General features: G+C 36.8%; 1 protein-coding gene across 2 annotated transcripts in view; it reads left to right on the top strand.

Annotated features, from left to right (window-relative positions):
• CTDP1 (CTD phosphatase subunit 1) overlaps positions 1-13295 on the top strand; it is a 102437-nt gene that overhangs the window by 20330 nt on the left and 68812 nt on the right. For both annotated transcript variants that reach the window (XM_042042839.1, XM_042042838.1), the window contains exons 6-8: positions 5038-5128; positions 6195-6361; positions 7929-9014. In XM_042042839.1, coding sequence (XP_041898773.1) covers positions 5038-5128; positions 6195-6361; positions 7929-9014 — 1344 coding nt within the window. The remainder of the gene's footprint in view (positions 1-5037; positions 5129-6194; positions 6362-7928; positions 9015-13295) is intronic.

The raw sequence follows: 13295 nt of genomic DNA on the forward strand, positions 1-13295 counted from the left end.
AATTTTAGAAATAATCCTTTTTTTCCCATGAGATGTGCTTTGCTTTACTGATGGTTAGAGAATTGGATTGTTAACTAGTGCCTTCTTATTAAGTAAGAAATTATGTTTATGGATCCTAACAATGAGATGCCACTTCTCTTGTCTTACAAATCTAATGTACCTGTTCCATAAAACTCAATGATCTGACATTATCTCATCCTGTGGGGAATGCCACACCCCACATTGTTTCCATTCACCAAAGGAAGTTCTGCTGCTATAAGTCAATTTACAGCAGTTCTGTTTGTGTCCTGGAGCTGAGATGCACTTACTTTATGAAAAACAGAAATCTAGCGGTATTTTCACCATTTTTCTCAAGAACTTAAAAATATTTTCTCCTAGTAAGTGAAAACTTGTAGTAGTCTATCGTGTGGGTCACTGGCTGAAATATTTTCCTTTTTCCAAGAAGCATAAAAGAAGCCTGCCCTGGTTATGCAAGTGTATGGGTCTGAATCGTGTTAGGAAGGACACCATGTGTTTAAACTGCCAAGACGGGGTTAAAGCCAATTTTAGTCTTCCCTGTCAGAAGAGCATTTTCTCCTCACACTTCCCTTTATCAAGTCTGTTGGTCAAAGACAATACAATTAACAATATTTTAGGTTATGACTCTGATTGTTAAACTATCCATGCTACTGTTCCATATCTCCTAGCTTTTTTTTAAGTTGTCTTCCACATTTGCTTTTTTTGTCATATTGCCAGGAGTGCTTTGAACAGCAGTGTCCCAGTAATCACACCTCTTGGCAAGAAAGGAAGATTCCAAAATAGAGAGCTAGCTATCCTAGTTAGCTCTAAAAACACTTCAGAAAAAAATATATAATCAAACATTCTTTATGCATGTTAAATGCCATTGAAGAAGCTTGCAGTGACAAGTATAAGAGACTTCTGAATGACATACAATATTTCTGTAGTCAGAACGTGATGCTTATTTGTGGTCTCCAGCTAATTTTCCTTGAAAGGTTTGAGGCATGTCCTGTTCTGCCCATCCAAATGAATGTTTCTATGTCACTCAGTCTTTGACTGTAGTTTGAAGAATCTTCTAAAGCTTTGTCAATCTTGCTGTTGGATTAAGTGTTGTGTACTGCTAATGCATTAACAATTCTGTACCCATCCATACTTCTTAGAATGCATTTTTATCTTCTGTGGCAAAAGAGGAATAGTTTTTTTCTGCACTAGGTTTTAAATATGTGGTAGTCAGAAAGGAGGGGGGGGGGGGCAATTTTCCTTACCTGGGTCTGTGTGCCAAGATGTGACCTAAGGTCAGAAGCTGTATAGCAAGTGGCCTTCAGAGCCAGGGAGGAGTTGCAGAGCTAGTTAACTCATGATGTCTAAGTGCTTTCCCTGTCTTCTCTCAATGTGTGAATTGGTCCTCTGCCCATTTAAATCTCTGAGCCGAAGTGTGGACTACCCTGCAGTCCCTGTGCTGCCACAGGCTGACACTTACTGTGGTCATTACTCAAGCTACCTCGTTTATTCCATAGAGGAAATAGCCACCAAATGAGCAAATTAGGGTATTGCTTTTTCCTGACACCCACAGATTTCTGGATTCCTGCTTGAAGCTGTTTAACCTCATCAAAAGCGTTCCAACTGCAAGTGAGTTATTTGTGCAGTGCTAGTAATAGTTTCAGCTGAAATCTGTGGACAAATTCTGGATCCAGTCTTTGGTCCACCTGTGCAGTCAAGATGCAGTATTATAGAAATACATAGCTGATACATATAGAGAACACTTGATGGCAGTGTTGGTTAAATGATTTCTCTCAGAGCTGTCAGTTTGATGTTTTATTGTTATCCCTGTGTTACATAAAGAAAAACTTGTAATAAAATGCTGGGGATTTTTTCATAAGAAAAAAGTTCTTTGCTTAGGTCCTGTGTATACATCCTATATTTCTTTGTGAATTCTGAACTCTGAGCTGTTCCTTTCGTGTCCTAGAAGGCTTTTAAAAAGAGATGAGATCTTGTCAGTCCTTTTCTCTCATCTCAGCTGACTCTTGCCAGCTGTTAAGTGGAATTAGCTGATATTTGTAAACACCATTTATGTCTGCTGAAATAATTTCTCCTAAACCCTTTTTTAGTTTGACATGTTTACAATGTGATATCTGGCTGTATGTTTATGAAGATGAGCTTTGGATTTTATTATCTAGAGCTCCCTGGAGTATTTCTCTACTAAATAATTATTTTGGGCAATTGTTACTTAATTTCTTTTTCTACTCTGCGTAAGAGAAGTTTGGTATATTTAAAACTGATGTCAGCTTAAAAGCTAGTTGTAAAATGCCACAGTGAATTTTGAGTTCAGACGCTATTAGGCAACAATAAAGCTATGTGAAATCACTCCAGATTTACAACAAAATTTAGAAAGTAGGACCAAGTTGAGGGCATTCATATGTATGGTTTGTTACAGCAAGTATATTACAGAATGTATAGTGTGTATGTATAATCACGAGTGCCTGAAGTTGTCACAGCTTTTGAAAGATTGAGTCAACAGCTCTTTCCGGGCTGTAAAGTAGAATCTCAAGTAGAACTGAAGGTAACCTGGTTCTTCAGAAATTCAATTTTAGTTTTATTTACAAAAAGACTTCTTCAAATTCGTGTTGGTTCCAACTGTTATGTAACTTCTCCTGGGAATTGCTATTTAACTCAGTCTTTCTCTGGGATTTGAGAAGTCCCCAGTATGAGTTAGTTTTCAACTTTGTATCTTCTGATGGTTTTAACTTAGCTTTTATTTATTTACAAACTTTCTTTTTTAAGAGAGTCTGTGTAAGAGCAGGCAATATGGGTTAGTAAGTCTGTGTACAAAGACCCAGTTGGAGATAATGGGAAACAAACAACTGGGGGAATAGTCTCTGCTAGGTGAGTCTACTGGATAGTCTTTCCTAATGTGGCAAAGGATAGTGATAGTGTCTTCGGTTTGTTCACGAAACTTGGGGGCATATCTAGCACAGTGTCTGATTTATGAGACTAAATGGAAGCTCAGTTTGTCAACTCAGTTTGTCCTGGTCCCTCCTGCTCCTTATCTCAACACATGAACCCTTTGTTATATTTTCTCTCCCTGTCCAGCTGCAGAGAAGAGTGAGAGAGCAGCTTTGGTGGGTGCCTGGTGTGTTGAAGAAAACAAATGATGTATGATGAATGAAATGTTACGTGCCCTTTCCCTGATATGTGAAAACATCAAATTGTTTGTTATGTTGATTTAGTTGACTAGGGAACATCTAAAAGAAACCAGTTTGACCTGGAAAGAACTTCTTAAAAAGAGACCAGTGCTGTTTTCTGTGTTGTTTACTCAGGTAGCTTAGCTTGGGACTCTCCTAAGGTGGGCTTGTATCTTTGCAGATGAATCTTTGATGAGCTCTATCCTCAGTGTGTTTTTATTTTATAGATAAAACATTACTGTGAAGCTTTGGAATGCTACCTTATCTCTAATTCCTGGCAGCCAGGCTTTCTGCATTTGGACTTTTTTATTTCAGCTTTGTTTTTCTTACAGTTTTAGCTCAGCAACATTGCAGCTGAGTGCCTCGTTGAAGTTTTGCCATGTAATCAGTGTACTTCTGTCTAATTCAGTGTAGAGAGTTCCTGTTTACTCAATTAGTAGAAGAGAATTTTGTTGGGGAGTACAGCAACTTGTATCACAGCTTTTGTGGTTTGTCAAAGTATCTGTGTGTACAGCAATAAATCTTTGTAGCTAATTCTCTCAATTCATTATGCCTAGGTACTGCAAGGGTCTCACTACAGGGGATGATTCTACGAGTTTGCAGCAATTCTTAAGCATAGTCGGGTGAGTTAAGGTTGAACCTCTGTCCTTAACTCAGAATTTTCTTGCTTTTATGGGTTTTAAGTTATTCTAATTACACATTAATATTAAATACATACAGGATCAACTTTCAGAAGTGATGACTGATTTTTTTTTTTTTTTTTTTTTTGAAACTTTGTTTTTGAAGTCCCAACTTAAGGTACTCTTGGGAGCTAGACTGTTAAAAGGAGTTGAACATATGTTCTGTGCAAATCTGAGCTCCTTGAAAGAAAATTGAAGTTGGTCCATAGAGTCTGTAGTCCTTTTGAACTCTGTTTCTGGCTATAATATGGCCACCATTTAAAATAAAAGACAGTAAAACTTGAAAAGACTGTTCCCAAGTAAGTATTGACTGCCTTGTATTATTCATAAGAATAATGAGAAGTTGATACTAGCTTCAGTACAAATTCAGTAAAATGAAAAATACAGGTTAGCATGTAATTTGCCAGTTTCTTTCTAAGCAGTTACGTGGCTGTGATCTGCTCATGAAGGTGAACGTCATTATTTGAGACTAGGTTCAGAAGCATGTGCATGTGTGTTTGTACACCCAAGTCACCATTTTCCTAAATAATGGCACTTTATCTTGCTTTAGGATCAGCTAGCACAGCTTCTGTTTTGGTTTTGGGGGTTTTTTTGTTTGTTTGTTTGAAGAGTGCAGTCAGGAAAGTTACTACAACTGGGCCTAAATATTTCTAGAAATCCCAGGATATATGCATTATGTGTAAATGTATTGAAGTAGTTGTTAGAAGTACAACTTAAAACCTACAAATGCAAGAGCTCCGGCTGGAACTGTCCCTTAACTTCCTACTGTGCTTAAGTATTACAGCACATTGCCGACTCTTGTGAGACTTCTCTGCAGTCCCTAGGCATAATGAGCTAAGGAGAGCATTTAGCTTTAAAGAACCAACTATAGAGAGATAAATGTAAGTTGCAAAAACTGTGTATCTGTTACCTGCTGTATCTCTTTCAGCCTTATTTATTTGGCTATCACAAACTCAGTTTTGTTACCATCTTGAAAGAAAATTAGATGCAGTTTTTAACATTAATCTCACTGAATTAGCTACAAATACTTGATCCACTGTACTTTCTCCCACATGATCTCGTGCCTTAAAATTGTCTGTTAAACTGCTGTTGTACAAATTAAAATAGCTGAAGTATATAAAACATAAACAAGGAACAAACATCTTGAACATTAACTCTTTAATTTCTTCTTCCAAAAGGATTTTTGGACCCTGAAAAGAAGCTTTTTTCCCATCGGATATTGTCAAGGGATGAATGTATTGATCCATTTTCTAAAACTGGGAATCTTAGGTATGTATATGAGTCTTAGGCATTGTACAAAATAGGACAAGAAACAGAGAAAATATGCTAAAAAAAAAATTACTCCCTCTGCACTTAATGTGTTTATACCCTTCTTTGCCTCTTAAATATCAACACCATCTCAGTAAAACTGAGGTGTTGGGCATTGCAGCATTTACTCTACTTAATGGGTTCTGTGGTAGCAGAACAGTAAGAGTGTGATGCAGTGGCATCCTGTTTTCACTTACACCTCTTATTCTTGTAATAACAACCATATTTCCACTTTGTCCTGTGATCTTGTATAATGACTTGTATGTTGTGGGTTTTTTTAATTAAACCAAAATTCTCAGTTTGAGTTTAATTCATAATTGAATACCTAGTATTCTGGCTTTCAAATGTGCTAAAAGCACCTTCTGTTCCTAGTGTTTCTTGAAATTAGGTCATCTAAAGCCTTGAATTCATGTTCTGATCTTTTTCAGGGTATAAAGCCAAGATTTTTTCTGAGACAGATACATTTAATCCAGCTTTATGAAATACTAAAAATTATTGCCCCTCCACACCTGACTGTAGTGAATGAGAAGCTTTTTTTTCTTTTCTTGCTCTGTTTTTTATATGCATCTTAAGTACTCTACCTCCTCTTCCTCCTAGGCGATGGGTGATACTAGTTACTTCTGTTTCCTTTATCTTGGATTGAGTGAATCTACTCTTTAAAAACTCTTCTTGTGTCTTTTTCCTATCTATATATAGGCCGTGTATTGACCTTGTGATAGTTGATTTTGGGCTATTGGTTGTCAAAAACCAGTGAAAACTAGACTGAAATGTTGAAGTGGTTTGTTCTTGGAGAGGTTCCTTGTTTTCTGCTTCTAGCCTTTGGGACAGAGATTTTAAAAGAGCTGTTTCCTATTTTTCACTAACTTCAATTTGTTTAAAGTTTGTATTTTGAATTCCATAATTTTAATATTGCTGACTTTTTGTAAGTTCCATGTTCTGCAGATCATGCTCATAGTAAACCAGAGCATCAATAGAAATTGCTTTCATTGCTATATAAATTTCTAAATTTAATTTCTTTGTCTCTTAGAGATCTCTTTCCATGTGGAGATTCCATGGTTTGCATCATTGATGATAGAGAGGATGTTTGGAAGTTTGCACCCAATTTGATAACTGTGAAGAAATATGTATACTTTCAGGGGATAGGAGATATTAATGCACCTCCTGGATCAAGAGAAATGCAAATGAAGAAGAAAGGTAATTAGATTGTTTTTAAACCACGTTTATAACTTTGTCCATTTTTCAAACATGATTGATATAAGTCATTGAGGTGGTCTTACTAATATTGCAGTTGTGCTCAGATGGACAATCCCAGACTATTGAAGTTGATAGCACAAATGTGAGTAGCTTGGTAAAACTGGGCTGCTCTTACTGAGAGCATTTCTTTTGGCAGCAAACAGCGCAGAAGTGGAGTCCTAGTAAGTGTTGTGGCTGAGAGCCGATTTGGCAATACACCAAACTGTTCAAGAATATGTAGAGGGGAACAGTTTCTCCCTCACATCCTCATGTAAAACATGCTGATTTTTTCTTCTCTGTAAGTTTCACCTCTTCAGTCCCCTTCCTTGCCCTTGGGACTTGGAGGAATAGGTAATAAACTCTGGCCTCAACACACTGCTGAAAATGAATGTTGATCTCTGCTTGCCTCCCGGTCTAAATTGTGCTAATAAAATTAGTGTGAATTTTTAGCACCTACTGAACACGGTGTTCTGGCATTTGACACAAGAACCTTATGTTCAACAGGCTCAGCAGTGTAATACACATAATGGATTTAGAAAGTACACATCACTAGATTGTGTTTCCAATACATTTTACCCCCAAATAATTACCAATGTCATAAGAAAGAATTGCTGGGCTTTTTCCAGTTTAGCCAAGGGTTTTGAGGTTTTTTTTTTAATTTAATACTTCTGACATTGCTCTCTTTCCCTTGTTGAAATAGAAGTGTCCAATACAAAAATAGGAATAATATGATCAACCTCATTCAGGTCACTGTGATGTGGGACCTCTACAGTTGACTCCTGCTGCTGCTTGCAGGGCAGGAACATGCACACAAAAGGGAGGCAAAGTAGCGTGATCTCACACAATGTTCCCAGTGAACATTTGTGTGCCCGGTTTTGGGTGTCTGCAGTTTCTTTAATTGTCTCTCTACTTCTGCAGACATCTGCAGACACATCCTAAAGCTATTTCTTCTGCTTTTGACTATTACCCTTTTACTTGCATTCCATCAGTCATAAATTGAGCTTGAAAGGCATCTTTGTGTTGCTAAAATACGTATATCTTTTCAAGTACTAAAGTACAGTTATTTTGTTATGAGAATTATATATGAAATATATATATATTATATATGAAAGACATAGCTGTTTATAAATGAAGTTCTTGTACTGTGGTTCTGGATTAGGATCTCACAAAGCAAATTCTGCCCCTGTTTCTCCCCCCTGTTTATTTTCATTCCCTAAGATGTAATCATAAAACTTCGACTACAAGATAAATCCTTTAATGCTTGCAGAATTGACAAATAATTACTTAGGACCTGTGATTTAAAGAAAAAAAAGAAGCTGCTTAATTAACTTTTTTACAAAAGTAATGTTTGTTAGGTTAGAGGATTTTAACAACTTTGAAAAGCCTAGTGGTCACTTCCTAGCATAATGTAGTCTAAGTCCATATGTAAACTCTGTGTTTAAGGTCAAAGAAAATTAAATTTTGATTAACCTTAAAAAAAGAAAAAAGGGAAAATACGTATATGTTTTCTTTCTTGCCCATGTCTTAGCAAACCACTCTACAAAACCCGAAGCATTGGATACAGCAGTGATTTCAGCAAAAGATGTTGAAGAAATAAAGAATGTTATAGGTGTAGAAGAGCACAGTAACGGTCTCAAGAAAACTGCAAAGGACACTTGCGCTGCAAATGGAAGTACTTCTGTAAGCAGTGAAACATCTGATGGGGATGTGAACTCTCATGATAAAGTTAATGTCCAGGACCCCTTAAGTGATAGCACTGATCACAAAATGGACAGTGAGGTCACTGATGATTTGGCAAATACAAAAGAATCTCAGATGCTTTCAGAACAAGTTGATTCAGCCGTTACAGAGAAGCAGCAAATGCAAGAGAAGACAACAAATGACTTGGACTTTGAACTGTCTAGTGACAGTGAAAGTGACGATGGATTGGATACCAAAAAGTCATCCACTTCTGTATCGGACAGTGAGAATGAGGAAAAGAGAAGCTGGAAGAAATCCAAACAGCCTCTGCAGGATGAAAATTTGCAGCATGAGAGTTGCACTGATGTGAGTGATAAAAAGGATGGTCTGGTGAACCATTCCGGGGACACACAGTCTTTACCTAGTGAAAATATCCAGGACAAAATTGATCTTGAAGCACAAGAGGAAAGTGAACAAGAAAGCCTTTGTGATTTAGGAAATGGGTCTGGAGACAAGAAAGAAGCTGAAACAGAATCTCAGATTAGTGAACAGTCTGGAATTACAATGGGTGAGTCCTTAGACCAGAGCATGGAGGAGGAAGAGGAAGATGATGATACAGATGACGACGACCATTTAATATACCTTGAGGAGATCCTTGTGCGAGTTCACACTGATTATTACACAAAGTATGATAAATACCTGAAAAAAGAGATTGAGGAAATTCCAGACATCAGAAAAATAGTACCAGAACTAAAAAGTAAAGTGTTGGCAGATGTAACCATAATATTTAGCGGACTTTACCCAACGAACTTCCCTATTGAAAAGACACGGGAACACTATCATGCCACAGCACTTGGAGCTAAAATTGTGAAGAATCTTGTACTGAGTGCTGATGATCCTGATAAAGCAACACATCTCATTGCAGCAAGGACAGGTAGGTATTTGAGACTTGAATTCTCCAGCAGCTTTTAGTCTGTTACAGTTCATGCCTTGAGCTCTTTTTTGTATAATCTACAGACTTTAATGTAACTGAGATTAGCATTGAAATCAAAGGAAAGATTCTTCCTAAAACAATTTAGCAGCCTTTTTGAAAGGATTTTTCTATTCTTTTTACTCAAATGTGGCTTTTAAAGTAGGACCCACTAAATACCCTCTGATGTAACGTGTCATGTCTCAGTTTTTTGTTAAGAAGTGGTGATAGTAATACTCAAAGAGTCAAAGTTGTTGAATAGAAACTTAATATTTGTGTCAAAGAAAAGTTTATGGTGGGCTTGCTATAAAGGTATAGCAGTGCTCTCTTTCTCCATTTCTCACATTCACTTCTCATGGTTCAGTTTCCCTTGGTATGGAATTCAAATTATTTTAAGACTGCTAATACCCTGTCACTGCATTGTGCTTAACCTGTACTTTTTTGTCAAAAGAGATGTAAGAGAGTTTAGCGTAACTTCTGGTTTGTGTTTGACAAAGCTGCCTGTTTTTTCATAGCTGTTATGGATAGCAGTGTACCATTGGTAGCTGCTGTAGAGGACCTAACAGGTCAGCAGCTTTAGCTTCTAGCACCCTTTTTTTTGGGGTGCACCCTGAGCCTTGATTCCCTCATTGTTGGCCTTTTGAAATTACATGGAATCTAAATATCTGATAATCAAACGCATGAAATCCAAAAGCAAAACTGCATCTTTTAAAGCATCTAAAACTTACAGGTACTTTTAGGACATGCTTAGATGTCATAAGCAAAGAAATACATAATCTGCCACCTATTGGATTTTTTTGTTGACTGCTATTCATGTGATGTTTTAGTACATAAGAAGCAGCTTGGTTTCATTGGCTTGTATTTTAAAGAGAGGGTACTTTCCGTAAAAGTGTGTATGACCTTAAGTGCAGAAAGGGCATATGTCAAGAGGCAATTAAGTAGTAAAAGCATATTATATAAATGGAGATAGACATTTTAGTAGTAAAAACAGCCTAAAACTCAGGAGATGGATTTAGATGCATTGAGATTAGCTGGGATTCTGGGTTGTGAAGATGTGATAAAAAGTTTTGAAATCAATGGATACATTAGTTTGGGACTCTGTTGTTTTACTACAGTTGCTGAACAGCTGTTTTAAAACTTCGCGAATAATAATACTTATTTCAGCAAGGAATTATGCAAGTTAATCATACTTCATTGGAGACATAATAGTTGTCAATATGAGATGTTTTTCCAGTTTCAAATCTTAAAATGCTTCATTTGAAAGTTGCTTTATTTATCTTAAACTAGATGACTTCTGAATGTAGTTATACATCAGATGCAACTATTATTGTGTGATGGGGTAAAACTGATAGGATGAATGTAAATGAGACCCTCCCAAACATACACATTTCTCTGGAGTTAAAAGTGTTGAGAAACATATTAAGGTACACATCATATGATAATGAGAAACAGTAGACTTTTTAGTTTGTTTTTGGAATGTACAGTTTGAGGGTTGTGTATTTATGTAGATGCATCTATGCATCCTTGTGTTCTATTTTTATAGGTAAATTACTTGCCACCTGCACGTTTTTAGTGAATCATACACTAAAGTACATCTGAATATGAAAAACTATTTTAACCTTTTTTTTTTTATTAAATTGCATATTGCACTAATTCTAGATGAGGTAAATTTGCAATCATTTCTGCCTAATGGGCAATTCTGTTGTCATCTTTAATCATCACTTAATAATTATTTCTGTAGCAATGGCAATGAAATAGAGGGATTTCAAGTGAGAAAAACTACATTCTCCAATAACTCTTTTAAGATCCTTGTGGATTGACTGGTTCTGGTTTTGTGATGGGGTTTTGGTTTTTTTTCAACTGGAGACTATTATACTCACCTCTGGTTAGATGGGTGTAGTTATGCTGCATCGTTCTGATTTCATGAAAAACTTCTTAATCAGAGATTTTAAGGATATAAATTTTGTTCTGTCACAGCTGGATTTGTGATAATTCATCTGTCAATGTGATTTTCATAGTGATTCTTGCATGGTTAGAGAGCAAATTCTTACAAGCCTCTTGCTGACAGTAAGCCATACAAATATTGTGTCTCTGGCTCCCATGGCAAACATCTGAAGCCTGCTTGATGTCTAGTTGCTGGTGAAAAGGGGAAACAAAAGCATGTCCCTTCTTGAGTTTTTTTCAGAAGTCAATGAGGTGAGACCAGGCAACGTTGTTATCTATACATTTATCTTTTTTTCTTTTTTAATGTGCTTGTGAAAAGTTAGTTCAGTCTTTCTGGGTGACACTACTAACAGTGGCGGACTTGGGACTCTTAACAAGCAGCTAAATGTGTATGTTTACTTTGCATTAGCTGAGATGTAAGGAATGGCATATACTTAATCTGCAGCAGTGTTTGGGGAATAATTACTATTAGCTTTCTCATTTTGAAGGCAAAGGAAGAATTTGGCAGAGGATGTAAAATGGGAGAAGTCAGTGTGAAATAGTTACCCCTTAGGTCTTGAAGTGATGGGGATTCCCCTGCAGAGTGACATCATCATAACTTGGTGCATTGAAATGAACAACTACTGAAAACCATTTTAGGTTGTTTTTACAGCATTCTTCCCAGCTTATTAGAGTAAATAATTTTAATTTCTTTTATTCTTATATCTACTTGTATCTGTCTCTGCAGATAGGCAGCTTATTTCCCTGTAGACACAGGTACTCTGAATTCTGAAATAAAATAACTCTTTATTCTTGTAAAAAATTAGAACTTTTTTCATTACATAGCACAGAAAATATTATCTGCCTGGATTACTGGAAAATACAGGACTTTTGCATCATGTAATCAGCTTTCATAAATCTGAGTGACTGAGAAAAGGCTACCCCATAGTCCTTTCCACTTGTCTATGTGCTGCATAAATCTTGCTTCAGTTTTTGAAACATCTGCTGTTTGCTTTAAGCATCAGTAAACTGCACTGTAGGATGAGTTGTTATAGCTGTGTACACACTTGGCTAAGCAGTTATCACACTATTTCATAAACCTTGTTATGTTCCTTCCTGAACAGATGAAAGACACTGTAATTGATTTCTGTATGGAGTTTTTTCTGGGGGATAAAGTGTTCATATCTCTCAAAAATTATTGTAGTGTGATAGGAATAAAAATACATCAGTTTTGGCCCTGAATTTTTCTTTTATTTTTCAAAATATATTTGAGTCCATGGTATTTCCTACACCTGTGATGTGTCAACAGCATTTTTTCTTGAAAAATATGTTCAAGGGCTGTGTCTTTAAAAAAAAATCCAGTTAAGCGTTGCTCTAAACTTGGCCACTGACCAGATAAGCCTCTTGCTTTTGTTGCTAAAGCACAGTGCAGAGTTAAACCTGAACTTTAGGCATAGCCTCAGAACAGCACGTCCATCACTTGTCTTAGGCTGGACTTCTTGCAGAAGAGCTTCAGGATTTGATTGTAAATCAAAATCTGTACGTAAAGACCATCTGAGGAGAAATAAACTTCTAGTGATCAGGTTTTCCAAGCAATGTCTGGCGGCCTGGTTGCAAACTACCATAAGGGTATGTAGATTTTGGTGTGTTGGAATCAGGAGAGAGTTCTGCAAGTGCCACTGGTGGTCTCTTCCTGTCGTGTGCTTTGGTTAGTCATGGCACAGCCTTGAGTACACACACAGAATTTCTCATGGCTGAGAATGAATCAGAGGCCACAGTCGGTTGAGCAGTGTTTTCAACAAGTGCAGAAGTAGAATTGATGAGCCCCTTCCTCGGCTTTGAAAATAACATTTTCTGATATTATCTGTTTCAGACTGTATCCATCAGAGAGTAGATGTGATGGATTTGGGCCCCAGTTGCTTCATGTGGAAAATCTTCTGTGCCTTTTTAACTTTTTGGAACAACTTTAGAATTTGAAGTAAGGAAAGGTGATTAGATGACAATAATGCAAAAAAGTAGTCTGGAAAATCAGTTTTTCTCTAAGTGGTTTTCAGCTCAGCTGGGTAATTCAGATGTTTTTAGTTGCATCAGAAGTACTGTTGGTTGGATTAAAATCTTTCTGCTGTTCTGTCTTAATAAGCCTAATTCGAAAAGGAGAAGCTACAGTGGGGAAAGGGAGAGGAGAAGGCAAGCACATTAAGTATCACAATGCTATTTCTTCTCCTGGTTAAATTTGGTGTTTCACCAAATCTTGCTTTAAGTACATCATACATGTGAAATCTTGATTTGTCGATATGTCAGCTAGAAATAGGAAGCACTCCC

The sequence above is a fragment of the Corvus kubaryi genome, unplaced genomic scaffold (assembly GCF_017639235.1).
Source record: "Corvus kubaryi isolate FWS band 111438036 unplaced genomic scaffold, C.kubaryi_AGA036_p1.0 37398, whole genome shotgun sequence".
Classification (NCBI taxonomy): domain Eukaryota; kingdom Metazoa; phylum Chordata; class Aves; order Passeriformes; family Corvidae; genus Corvus; species Corvus kubaryi.